This window comes from Microcaecilia unicolor, chromosome 7 (genome assembly GCF_901765095.1).
Source record: "Microcaecilia unicolor chromosome 7, aMicUni1.1, whole genome shotgun sequence".
Classification (NCBI taxonomy): Eukaryota; Metazoa; Chordata; class Amphibia; order Gymnophiona; family Siphonopidae; genus Microcaecilia; species Microcaecilia unicolor.
Genome location: NC_044037.1, coordinates 57,457,564 through 57,471,732, shown reverse-complemented (window position 1 = coordinate 57,471,732; position 14,169 = coordinate 57,457,564). Strand labels below are relative to the sequence as shown.

Here is a 14,169-nt window from a genome sequence, read left to right as displayed (position 1 = left end):
CTGCGAAGTGCCGCTGCTACGACAGCCAAGCACTTCGTGAACACTCTGGGCGCAGAGGCGAGCCCAAAGGGTAGCACACAGTACTGGAAGTGACGTGTGCCCAGCTGAAATCGCAGATACTGTCTGTGAGCTGGCAGTATCAGGATGTGCGTGTAGGCGTCCTTCAAGTCCAGAGAGCATAGCCAATCGTTTTCCTGAATCATGGGAAGAAGGGTGCCCTGGGAAAGCATCCTGAACTTTTCCTTGACCAGATATTTGTTCAGGGCCCTTAGGTCTAGGATGGGACGCATCCCCCCCGTTTTCTTTTCCACAAGGAAGTACCTGGAATAGAATCCCAGCCCTTCTTGCCCGGATGGCACGGGCTCAACCGCATTGGCGCTGAGAAGGGCGGAGAGTTCCTCTGCAAGTACCTGCTTGTGCTGGAAGCTGTAAGACTGAGCTCCCGGTGGGCAATTTGGAGGTTTTGAGGCCAAATTGAGGGTGTATCCTTGCCGGACTATTTGAAGAACCCACTGATCGGAGGTTATGAGAGGCCACCTTTGGTGAAAAACTTTCAACCTCCCTCCGACCGGTAGATCGCCCGGCACTGACACTTGGATGGCGGCTATGCTCTGCTGGAGCCAGTCAAAAGCTCGTCCCTTGCTTTTGCTGGGGAGCCGAGGGGCCTTGCTGAGGCGCACGCTGCTCATGAGAGCGAGCGCGCTGGGGCTTAGCCTGGGCCGCAGGCTGTCGAGAAGGAGGATTGTACCTACGCTTACCAGAAGAGTAGGGAACAGTCTTCCTTCCCCCATAAAAACGTCTACCTGAGGAGGTAGATGCTGAAGGCTGCCGGCAGGAGAACTTGTCGAAAGCGGTATCCCGCTGGTGGAGCTGCTCTACCACCTGTTCGACCTTCTCTCCAAAAATATTATCCGCACGGCAAGGCGAGTCCGCAATCCGCTGCTGGATCCTATTCTCCAGGTCGGAGGCACACAGCCATGAGAGTCTGCGCATCACCACACCTTGAGCAGCGGCCCTGGACGCAACATCAAAGGTATCATACACCCCTCTGGCCAGGAATTTTCTGCACGCCTTCAGCTGCCTGACCACCTCCTGAAATGGCTTGGCTTGCTCAGGGGGGAGCTTGTCCACCAAGCCCGCCAACTGCCGCACATTGTTCCGCATGTGTATGCTCGTGTAGAGCTGGTAAGACTGGATTTTGGCCACGAGCATAGAAGAATGGTAGGCCTTCCTCCCAAAGGAGTCTAAGGTTCTAGAGTCCTTGCCCGGGGGCGCCGAAGCATGCTCTCTAGAACTCTTAGCCTTCTTTAGGGCCAAATCCACAACTCCAGAGTCGTGAGGCAACCGAGTGCGCATCAGCTCTGGGTCCCCATGGATCCGGTACTGGGACTCGATCTTCTTGGGAATGTGGGGATTACTTAGTGGCTTGGTCCAGTTCGCCAGCAATGTCTTTTTTAGGACATGATGCATGGGTACTGTGGACGCTTCCTTAGGTGGAGAAGGATAGTCCAGGAGCTCAAACATTTCAGCCCTGGGCTTGTCCTCCTCAACCACCGGGAAGGGGATGGCCGTAGACATCTCCCGGACAAAGGCCGCAAAAGACAGACTCTCGGGAGGAGAAAGCTGCCTTTCAGGGGAGGGAGTGGGATCAGAAGGAAGACCATCAGACTCCTCGTCAGAGAAATATCTCATGTCCTCCTCCTCCTCCCACGAGGCCTCACCATCGGTATCAGACACAAGTTCACGGACCTGTGTCTGAAGCCGTGCCCGGCTCGACTCCGTGGAACCACGGCCACGGTGTGGACGTCGAGAGGTAGACTCCCTCGTCCGCACCGGCGAAGCTCCCTCCGCCGACGTCGTCGGGGAGCCTTCCTGGAAGGCGACCGCAGTCGGTACCGCAAGCGGCACCAATGTCGGAGACCTTACCCCGGGCAAGGGGCCAGCCGGCGCCTCACTCGACGGTACCGGTGGCGCAAGCACCCCCGGTACCGGAGGGGGAAGGGCGCAACAGCTCTCCCAGGATCTCTGGGAGAACGGCCCGGAGACTCTCGTGCAGGGCGGCTGTGGAGAAAGACATAGAAGCCGATGCAGGAGTCGATGTCAGAGTCTGTTCCGGGCGTGGAGGCTGTTCCGGGCTGTCCAAGGTGGAGCGCATAGACACCTCCTGAACAGAGGGTGAGCGGTCCTCCCGGTGCCGATGCCTACTGGGTGCCGACTCCCTCGGCGACCCAGAGCTCTCGGTACCGACGCGGGAAGGATACCGGTGTCGATGCTTCTTTGACTTTTTCAAACGAAGCATGTTACCGGAGCTTCCCGGTACCGACGAGGAGGACGTAGAATCCAACCGTCGCTTCCTCGGGGCCGAGGCCGAAGAAGGTCGGTCTCGGGGGGGCTGTACCGCAGGAGCCCTCAGGGTAGGGGGAGACCCACCCGAAGGCTCACCGCCACCAGCAGGGGAATGGACAGCCCTCACCTGCACTCCAGTCGAAGCACCACCGTCCGACGACATCAGCACTAGTGGAGGTCCCGATACCACAGACGCCGAAGCAGCCTTCCGATGTCTCGGCCCCGATGCAGAGGGTCGATGCACTCGATGCAGTCGCGGCCGAGGACGGAGGTCTTGACGCTGTCGACGTCGACGCACTCGATACTCCCGGTGCCGATACCGACTAAGAGCCCGAGAACAAAACGTTCCACTGGGCCAATCTCGCTACCTGAGTCCTTTTCTGTAAAAGGGCGCAAAGACTACAGGCCTGCGGGCGGTGCCCAACCCCAGACACTGAAGACACGACGCGTGTCTGTCAGTGAGCGAGATTACCCGGGCGCACTGGGTGCACTTCTTGAAGCCGATGGGAGACTTCGATGACATGGGCGGAAAAATCACGCCGGCGAAATCAAAACTCGTAATTGCGGTAAGGCACCAAAAAGAGGGGGAGAAAAAATTCGACCCGAGGCCTCAAAAAGGCCTACCCCGAAGACGAAAGAAAACTTAACGGGGCAAAAACTGGAAATACAGGACGGGGAAAAAGACCGAAAAGGCCTTCTTCCGAAATCCTTTTTTTTTTTTTTCTCTCTCTCTAGCAAAAAGCCAAAAAAGACGTGCGAGGTCAACTTAAGGGGCGCGAACGGCGTAAACACGACCGTACCAAGCGCGGACAAAAGAAGACTGACGAACACGAGCTGGTTCGGGCGGGAAGACGGCCGTGCAAGCGCGGTGCGCATGGGCGCACGAGGACTAGCAAAGGACTTTGCTAGTGAAGTTTCCGATTGGAGGGGCTGCCGTGGACGTCACCCATCAGTGAGAACAAGCAACCTGCTTGTCCTCGGAGAAAGAGTTAGCTATAGTCCCATATGCACAAACTAGCCTTCAGACACGAAAGAAATCTGAAGAAATACAAAGAACATATTTCATACCAGAGAAAAAAGGTATAGCATTTTCTGACACAGAGTTAGCTATAGTCCCATATGCAGAAACTAGCCTTCAGGCACGTATGATATCTGAAGAAATAATGTCTGAAAGTGTAAAACACACCATGCAGAAAACGCCTGAAGATGCTGCCCCTGCAAGAAAACCAGTAGAGGCTTTGTAAAAGAGACTATACTTTACCTGGAGATTATTGGTATTTAATTTTCACTGCCGATGCTGCAGTGAACACAATACGTGACTATAACCATGCCTGAGAAAGGAAACTCTGGGTATACATAATTTGAAATCATGGTATATGTAAAAACTGAAAGTACAACCGTTTAGTATGTACATACCCTCGAGGGAAATAACGAATTAGCAATATGAGACAGCCCCAACACTGGGAACCCAGAGACCAAGATTACCCCAGATAATAGAGCAACCAGCCTGAAATAATTTGTGCAGAGCCACCAGCCTGAAACAATTTGTGCAAATTGTGTGGACAAAGGTGCAAGGAAGCCAACCTTTCATATAAAACATACATTGCATAAAATAGGAGCACAAAGGGCTAAACCTGGGCGAACCATGGATATACTTGTGGAACTGAACGTGAAGGTCCCTTAAATGAAGAAGATGGTGAATGACTCCCCTGAAACTTCCTCAAGGCCATACTTGTTGGAATATGTGGAGACTAAGTCAAGGCAAAAAAAAATTTTCATCTCCTGAGATTCGCCAGACTCCACTGCCTCCGTTTCTCTCTGCACAGTAGAAGAAAAAGAAAAAACAGAGAAGTGCTGCGCCTGAGAAGCTGCAGCTGCGGGAACAAAATGGCGGCCTTCTGTGCCAAAATTAAAGAGTGAAATAACGGAGGGCAGTAAAACAGACGTGACGGACAAAACGAAGAAATATGAAATATGAAAGCGCTGACGTCGCCCGAAGAGCTCCCGAAGAAACGCGCAACTCCGCAAGAACAGTTACACTCCGGCGCTGACAAAAACATGCCCAGTCGAAAAACTATGCTTTGCGCCTTTTTTTTTTTTTTTTTTAAACAAACTGCTGGCCAAAACGCGAAGAAACGGAAGAAGAAATTCTGATGAAGAAAATGGCTAGAGAAAGCCCCATCACTATTATGCTTCTTCTGTTACTTTTTTTTTTTTTGTAATTTAATTATAAACAGCTGAACTAGAAACAGAAGAAGTGCTGAAGAGTAACAGGATACCTCAGAGCTGCCTGCTCGTTAGCAGTCTGTGTTTTTTTTTTTTTTTAAACAGCTGCGTTTGCTCATTAAAAATCTGGGGAGAGAAAAAAATAAATGTTCTTGTAACTTCCTAGAGTGGCTGCCTCTCCCCAAAGGCAATACATCTTTCTAACCAAAGGGTAGCCCTTCCCAGCTAAGTATGGGAGATGGGGAGGAAGGGGGGGAGGGACTCGGGGACACCCGAGTTTAACACCCCAGAGGCTGTAAAAGAAAGAAAAAGAAAGGAAACCCTGTCAAGCCTCTAATTGAGATTCCAGGCACAGAAGAAATATTCTGAATATCTCTAATATCTTAAAGAGAAAGAGAGAGACTAATGGGCTCACTTCCTACCTGCTGGGAGACTGAGAAAATACTGAGGCTGGGGTCACATGGCCAGGGCTCTCATTGGCTCTCTAGTCTTAGAATTTTCTCAGTCTCCACCTGCTGGTAGGCGTGCACAACCCATCAGTCCAATCCTGGTCCGGTCGGACGCTAAGGAATGTTCATAATAAATACATAATGCCTGTACACTGCCCTAATTAATCTGTCCATCTGAACTATCTTTTTCAATACAAAACAGCATAAGAGTGGCAATAATATTAGGAGCTTTACTTACTAATATCTTCATCCTCCTGAGAAGTGTCTTTAACAGCCATGTAAACCATTTTTTCTCTCTGCATTCTGCTAAGACCACCCTGCTCAATTACTCCAGCTACTGAATGCCCATTGTGGAAGTCGCTCTCTGTGACAATTTCTGTTCCACCTTAACACAGTACAAATCAGTGAAAAGAAAAAAATCTTACATTTTGTTAGTTTTACTTAATTACAGTCTCAGCATCTTTAATAGAAAAGCACATATTATAAATAGAAGCAGTAGTTTGGATTCCTCAAAATTACAAAGCTAGTAGCTTTTGGGGTTCATTTTTCCTCTGCTAGCCTAATTCCTAAACTTTTTTAGATTACTATGGTTACTAACCTTTCCCTTTAAAGTAAACCTCATTCTTAAGGGACCACTCTTCAGTTGTTTCTGCTATACTCGTGGTTTACACAATATCAGTGAGATTTCTGCTGTAGTCTTGTAAGGATCAAATCAGCAATAAACAAATTTACAGATTGGTAGTCATGCCTAAGAAAAGCTTTTGGAAAAAAAACCCACCACTTCACCTCACAGGAACAAAATATTTAAAATATTAATCTAAACAAATAGGGTAATTTTAATGATTCATTTTAACTGTCAACTAAATGATGTAATTTTGTGTACTCTGCTGAGGGTCAACTTTGTTTCTAGCTCTGTACTACTACAGAACAGTCTACTGTCCAGTAACAACATAATCATTTGATCTTAAAGCAGCAGTAGTGAGGAAAAACTGATCTTTCTTACATAATATTAAAGAACAGAGACATGAAACACACATTGATCAATATTCAGCTGGTGGAGGTCAGCAGTTTTTTTTTAAATGCTGAATGCTACAGGCAGAATTAGGTCTCAATAAACTATGTCGAGCCATGTCCGGGCACCTGCAAAGAATACCCAGGGACATACCATCATATGCTGCCTGCTGGATCTTGTGGGTCCCAGCCAGAGCCCCTCAAAATAGCTGCTTCAACCACAAGTAGAAGCCTCACAATACCGTGTTCCTGCTCTTATGACCCTCATACCACAAGGGCTATTAAAGGTAGATCCAGTTGGGCCTACTGAAACCCATGAAATATTCAGTGCCGGTGCCCAAATAGCTAACCAGGAAAAGATAGGACTGCTTTTTATGCGATCTCGTATGCCCAGTTAGCCATGCAGGGGCTGGCACTGAATATTGCTGGCACCTACATAACTACCAGCTCCTCCCCAACTCTGCCCCCGTAACACCCCTCTCCTGCCTGTTTCAGTTTGGCCAGTTAGAGCCAATATTCAGCAGCACTACCAAGTAAAGTGCCACTGAGTATCAGTAGCCAGCCTGGCAGCTTAAATCACTTTGAATATCGACCCCACAATACTTACCAATTTCTACATCATCCTCAGCTTCAGCTTTGAATATATAGACTTTTATAACTTCTGAACCAAAGCCATCTTCTTTAGAGATACCATCATGTGAAACTTCAGTGCTGATTTTTAAAGGTGTGCTCCCGATATGGTCTAGCTTTTCCCCAACATCATCCACTGTAAAAATTAAAAAGAACAGAAAATAACACATTAATCCTGTGGAATATGAAACAGTCTTTAATTGGTACACTTAAATGCTTAAGGGATGATAAGATACACATTTGTTCCTCAGTATCCAACCTGACTATTCGAATAAAGCAAAACTACTTGCCTGTAACAGATGCTCTTTCAGGAGAGCGGGATAAAGGGTAAAGGTATCTGAATTTAGCTTATGCCTTTCACAATAGTTCAAGGAAAGTTAGATTCAAGTACAGTAAAATGCTCTCCTGTGGACAAAGGGGAGCTGGTTGATACTGTGTATCTGGATTTTCAAAAGGCGTTTGATAAAGTACCTCATGAAAGGCTACAGAGGAAATTGGAGGGTCATGGGATAGGAGGAAATGTCCTATTGTGGATTAAAAACTGGTTGAAGGATAGGAAACAGAAAGTGGGGTTAAATGGGCCGTATTCACAATGGAGACGGGTAGTTAGTGGGGTTCCTCAGGGGTCTGTGCTAGGACCGCTGCTTTTAAATATATTTATAAATGATTTAGAGATGGGAGTAACCAGCGTGGTAATTAAATTTGCTGATGACACAAAGTTATTCAAAGTCGTTAACTCGCGACAGGATTGTGAAAAATTACAGAAGGACCTTACGAGACTGGGCGGCTAAATGGCAAATGACGTTTAATGTGAACAAGTGCAAGGTGATGCATGTGGGAAAAAAGAACCCGAATTATAGCTACGTCATGCAAGGTTCCACGTTAGGAGTTACGGACCAAGAAAGGGATCCGAGTGTCGTCGTTGATAATACACTGAAACCTTCTGCTCAGTGTGCTGCTGCGGCTTGGAAAGCGAATAGAATGTTGGGTATTATTAGGAAAGGTATGGAAAACAGGTGTGAGGATGTTATAATGCCGTTGTATCGCTCCATGGTGCAACCTCACCTTGAGTATTGTGTTCAAATCTGGTCGTCGCATCTCAAGAAAGTTATAGTAGAACTGGAAAAGGTGCAGCGAAGGGCAACAAAAATGATAGCGGGGATGGGACGACTTCCCTATGAAGAAAGACTAAGGAGGCTAGCACTTTTCAGCTTGGAGAAGAGACGGCTGAGGGGAGACATGATAGAGGTATATAAAAATAATGAATGGAGTGGAACAGGTGGATGTGAAGCGTCTGTTCACGCTTTAAAAAAATACTAGGACTAGGGGGCATGCAATGAAACTACAGTGTAGTAAATTTAAAACAAACAGGAGAAAACTTTTCTTCACCCAACGCATAATTAAACTCTGGAATTCGTTGCCGGAGAACGTAGTGAAGGCGGTTAGCTTGGCAGAGTTTAAAAAGGGGTTGGATGGTTTCCTAAAGGACAAGTCCATAGACCCTCTACTAAATGGACTTGGGAAAAATCCACAATTTCGGGAATAACATGTATAAAATGTTTGTACATTTGGGTAGCTTGCCAGGTGCCCTTGACCTGGATTGGCCGCTGTTGGGGGACAGGATGCTGGGCTCGATGGACCTTTAGTCTTTTCCCAGTATGGCTTTACTTATGTACTTACGTCCTCTGAGGGCTTACAATCTAAGTGAAAAATTAGCTCCTCCTGTTGTTGGAAGAGTTGAATTTTCAACAGCATGTATCTATTCCTACCCACTCCAAATCCAATGTGTGTCTGCCGATCATAACTAATGACAATACTGACACATGTTCTCTCTCATGGACAGACCAATGACTGGTAGTTTGTTACATTATCATGCACTGCAAAAAAGATCTCCCCAAGACAGCTGTACAATATATAATATAGACCCTGCCTTGCTATCTCTCTCATTTTCAACCTGACTTGGCACAATTTGCCACTATTTTTAGTAATATGTAATTTATCTTTAAAATCAAGCATGGTTCTGGAAGACTGGAGGGTGGCCAATGTAACACTGATTTTTTAAAAAGGTTCAAGAGGAGATCCGGGAAATTATAGACCAATGAGCCTGACGTCGATGTCGGGCAAAATGGTAGAGACTATTATAAAGAACAAAATTGCTGAACATATTCAAAAGCATGGATTAATGACACAAGGAGGGGCATTTTCGATATGATGTCTAAGTCCAAAAATCTGAATAGGAAAGAAGGTAATTTTCAAAAATGAAAAACGTCTATCTTTTGTTTTTGAAAATACTGTTTTCAATACGGTTTTGTGATTTGGACGCTTTGTTTTTTGGTCCATTTTCAAACAAAAAACGTCCAAGTGCAAAACGCACAAAATCAAGCCATTAAGATGTAGGAGGAGCCAGCACTGTTCATGTGAAACACTTCTCATAACTGCTTCATTGCCCAAGGCCACCTCAGCTCTTTATGAAGCTTTAAATGAGTAGAAGTCAAGTGTAAGTTGAGGCAAATGGTTTATTCATCTGTAGTACAGTCCTACAAGAATACTCCTTCCCTTCACACATGGAATTTCTATACATAATGATTCCATTCTGCTATCGGACCCAACGTGGTGAACTGGATTAGGAACTGGTTGACGGACAGATGCCAGAGGGTGATGGTAAATGGAATTCGCTCGGAGGAGGGAAAAGTGAGTAGTGGAGTGCCTCAGGGATTGGAGCTGGGGCCGATTCTGTTCAATATATTTGTGAGTGACATTGCCGAAGGGTTAGAAGGTAAAGTTTGCCTTTTTGCAGATGATACCAAGACTTGTAACAGAGTGGACACCCCGGAGGGAGTGGAAAACATGAAAAAGGATCTGCAAAAGCTAGAAGAATGGAATAAGGTTTGGGAATTAAAATTCAACGCGAAGAAATGCAAAGTGATGCACTTAGGGAGTAGAAATCCACAGGAGACGTATGTGTTAGGCGGTGAGAGTCTGATATGTACAGACAGGAAGAGGAATCTTGGGGTGATAGTATCTGAGGATCTGAAGGCGACGAAACAGTGACAAGGCGGTGGCCGTAGCCAGAAGGTTGCTAGGCTGTATAGAAAGAGGTGCGACCAGCAGAAGAAAAGAGGTTTTAATGCCCCTGTATAAGTCGTTGGTGAGGCCCCACCTGGAGTATTGTGTTCAGTTATGGAGCCCGTATCTTGCTAAGGATGTAAAAAGAATTGAAGCGGTGCAAAGAAAAGCTACAAGAATGGTATGGGATTTGCGTTACAAGACGTATGAGGAGAGACTTGCTGACCTGAACATGTATACACTGGAAGAAAGGAGAAACGGGTGATATGATACAGACGTTCAAATATTTGAAAGGTATTAATCCGCAAACAAACCTTTTCCGTAGATGGGAAGGCGGTAGAACTAGAGGACATGAAATGAGATTGAAGGGAGGCAGACTCGAGAAAAATGTCAGGAAATATTTTTCACGGAGAGAGTGGTGGATACTTCGAATGCCCTCCCGCGGGAGGTGATGGAGATGAACAGTAACGGCATTCAAAAATGCGTGAGATAAACATAAAGGAATCCTGTTCAGAAGGAATGGATCCTCAGAAGCTTAGCGGAGATTGGGTGGCAGAACCGGTGGTGGGAGGCGAGGCTAGTGCTGGGCAGACTTCTACGGTCTGTGCCCTGAAAATGGCAGATACAAATCAAGGTCAGGTATATATATATAAAGTAGCACATATGAGTTTATCTTGTTGGGCAGACTGGATGGACCGTACAGGTCTTTCTCTGCCGTCATCTACTATGTTACTATCGGTTTTATGTGCAATGTTTATATTATTTGACTCAATACTCTCTTTAACATATAGCGCTACCCCCCCCCTCCAATTTGATCCTATCATCGCAATATAATTTGTACCCTGTTACCATAGTGTCCCATTGATTGTCCTCTTTCCACCAGTTTTCTTAGAAGCCTATTATATATAACTCTTCATTTAATGTGCTATATAATCCAATTCTCCCATCTTATTTTTTAGGCATCTAGGATTTGTATACGGCACTTCAGATTCTGTTTTTTCTTTGGATCTACAAGCTGCTTAGAAGTTGAAGGAGATAATAGACATCCTTTATCCTACTCTCTCATTAAAGCACACCTGGCTTACTTTCAGCATTGCTGAAACCTCTCTACTGGGATTCCCTAAATGTTCTGTTTCAACAGTATCCTTCAAAGATGCTCCACACCCCATTCTAGTGCCTTAAAAGGTAGAGGACAAAAGATTTTTTTTTGACAGGTTTTTCATTTCTTTGAAAGCTTCCCATACGTAGACATAAATATCATGAAAAACTGAATATCACTAAAACAGCTTCAAAAATTATTGTAGCTGCTAGAAACAGCACTAATAAAGGCTGTATTTTGTGCTCATTTTTCTACACTGTTCTATACATGGCCAAATTTCAGTGAGCATATCCTTTTTACTGATGGGTTCATCTTAACTGTTGTAATCTGCCTTGGGAAGCCCAGTGTTATAAAGACGAAGTAAAATTAAACTCTTCTTTCATTGGGACACATGGACTCACATCTTCACCTCATCTCTTTTGTAGAAATGGGTTATTTATTTATTGCATTTGTATCCCACATTTCCCCACCTATTTGCAGGCTCAATTCTGTTTTGAGCATCTTTCAGGGACAACTGATTTAATATTTCATGCATATCTCTTTCTTGGGGGGGGGGGGGGGGGGGCAAGTGACCACAATGCGGTGTAGCAGGGGCTGGCAGGCCATGGGCTGGGATGGAGAAGATTACTTGCGGCAGGGACGGGTCAGATTCCCACATGCAACTCTCTAATTCCAATTGCTGTCCTGGCTGGAGGTGGGAATTGGGGGTAGTTGAGAATGAACCCTAGTAGCTCCAACATCCAAATAGTTCTCTGCATGGACTCCTGGGCACCCTCCTTCGATGTGCTCTTGATTAGCCAATCTTCCAAGCAGGGAAACACATGCACTCCTGGTCTGCATAGCAACGCTGTGACCACCACTAGACATTTGGTAAAGACCCTGGGAGCTGTCATGAGGCCAATTTGCAGGACACAAGTACTGCCATACTAGGACAGACCAAAGATCCATCAAGCCCAGCATTGTTTCCAACAGTGGCCACTCCAGATCACAAAGACCTGGGAAGATCCCAAAAAAGTACAAAATATTTTATACTGCTTATCCCAGAAATAGTGGATTTTCCCCAAGCCCAATTTAATAATGGTCTATGGACTTTTCCTTTAGGAAGCCATCCAAACCTTTTTTAAACTCAGCTAAGCTCACCGCCTTTACCACATTCTCTGGCAACGAATTCCAGAGTTTAATTACACATTGAGTGAAGAAAACTTTTCTCCGATTTGTTTTAAATTTACCACTTTGTAGCTTCATCGCATGCCCCCTAGTCCTAGTATTTTTGGAAAGTGTCAACAGATGCTTCACATCTACCCATTCAACTCCACTCATTATTTTATAGACCTCTATCATATCTCCCCTCAGCCGCCTTTTCTCGAAGCTGAAGAGCACTAGCCGCTATAGCCTTTCCTCATAGGGAAGTCTTCCCATCCCCTTTATCATTTTCGTCGCCCTTCTCGGCACCTTTTCTAATTCCACTATATATTTTTTGAGATGCGGTGACCAGAATTGAACACAATATTCAAGGAGCGGTTGCACCATGGAGTGATACCATGGAGTGATACAAAGGCATTATAACGTCCTCATTTTTGTTTTCCATTCCTTTCCTAATAATACCTAACATTCGATTTGCTTCTTAGCCGCAGCAGCACACTCAGCAGGTTTCAACGTATCATCAAGGACACCTAGATCCCTTTCTTGGTCCGTGACTCCTAACGTGGAATCTTGCATGACGTAACTATAATTTGGGTTCCTCTTTCCCACATGCATCACTTTGCACTCGCTCACATTAAATGTCATCTGCCATTTAGATGCCCAGTCTCCCAGTTACTTAAGGTCCTCTTGTAATTTTTCACAATCCTCCTACGATGTAACGACTTTGAATAACTTTGTGTCGTCAGCAAATTTAATTACCTCACTAGTTACTCCCATCTCTAGGTCATTTATAAATATGTTAAAAAGCAGTGCTCCAGCACAGACCCCTGGGGAACCCCACTAACTACGCTTCTCCATTGAGAATACTGACCATTTAACCCTACTCTCTGTTTTCTATGTTTAACCAGTTTTTAATCCACAATAGGACACTACCTCCTATCCCATGACTCTCCAGTTTCCTCTGGAGTCTTTCATGAGGTACTTTGTCAAACGCCTTCTGAAAATCCAGATACACAATAACAACCGGCTCACCTTTATCCACATGTATGTTCACCCCTTCAAAGAAATGTAATAGATTGGTGAGGCAAGATTTCCCTTCACTAAATCCATGTTGGCTTTGTCTCATTAATCCATGCTTTTGAATATGCTCTGTAATTTTGTTCTTTATAATAGTCTCTACCATTTTGCCCGGCACCGACCTCAGACTCACCGGTCTATAATTTTCCAGATCTCCTCTGGAACCTTTTTTAAAAATCAGCGTTACATTGGCCACCCTCCAATCTTCCGGTACCACACTCGATTTTAAGGATAAATTACATATTGCTAACAATAGCTCTGCAAGTTCATTTTTCAGATCTATCAGTACTCTGGGATAAATACTATCTGGTCCAGGAGATTTGCTAGTCTTCAATTTGTAGAACTGCCCCATTACATCCTCCAGGTTTATAGAGAATTCATTCAGTTTCTCCGACTCGTCAGCATCTAATACCATTTCTGGCACCATCTCTCCTAAATCTTCCTCGGTGAAGACCGAAACAAAGAATTTATTTAATCTCTCCACTATGGCTTTGTCTTCCCTGATTGTCCCTTTTACTCCTCAGTCATCTAGCGGTCCAACCGATTCTTTTGCCGGCTTCCTGCTTTTAATATACCTAAAAATAATTTTACTATATGTTTTTGCCTCCAACGCAATCTTTTTTTCAAAGTCCCTCTTTGCCTTCCATATCAGCACTTTGCATTTGACTTGACATTCCTTATGCTGTTTCTTATTATTTTCAGTCAGTTCCTTTTTCCATTTTCTGAAGGATTTTCTTTTAGCTCTAACAGCTTCCTTCACCTCACTTTTTAACCATGCCGGCTGTCGTTTGGTCTGGACTTCCAGGATGGTATTTTTGAACAGCATCCACGCCTGATGTAAATTTTTGACCCTCACAGCCGCTCCTCTAAGGTTTTTTTTTCACCGTTCTTCTCATTTTATCATAGTCTCATTTTTGAAAGTTAAACACTAACGTATTTGATTTCCTGTGTATACTTACTTCAAAGCTAATATCAAATCCAATCATATTATGGTCACAGTTATCAAGCGACCCCAGCACCATTACCCTCCCGCACCAGATCATTCGCTCCACTAAGGACTAAGTCTATAATTTTTCCTTCTCTCGTCGGCTCCTGTACCAGCTGCCCCATAAAGCAGCACTC

General features: G+C 45.2%; 1 protein-coding gene across 1 annotated transcript in view; it reads right to left on the bottom strand.

Annotated features, from left to right (window-relative positions):
- The window catches only part of ZNF711 (zinc finger protein 711), a gene marked incomplete in the record, with an annotated part of 150,928 nt that overhangs the window by 88,393 nt on the left and 48,366 nt on the right, over positions 1–14,169 (bottom strand). The window contains 2 exon segments of the mRNA XM_030210925.1: positions 5,260–5,406; positions 6,640–6,798. Coding sequence (XP_030066785.1) covers positions 5,260–5,406; positions 6,640–6,798 — 306 coding nt within the window.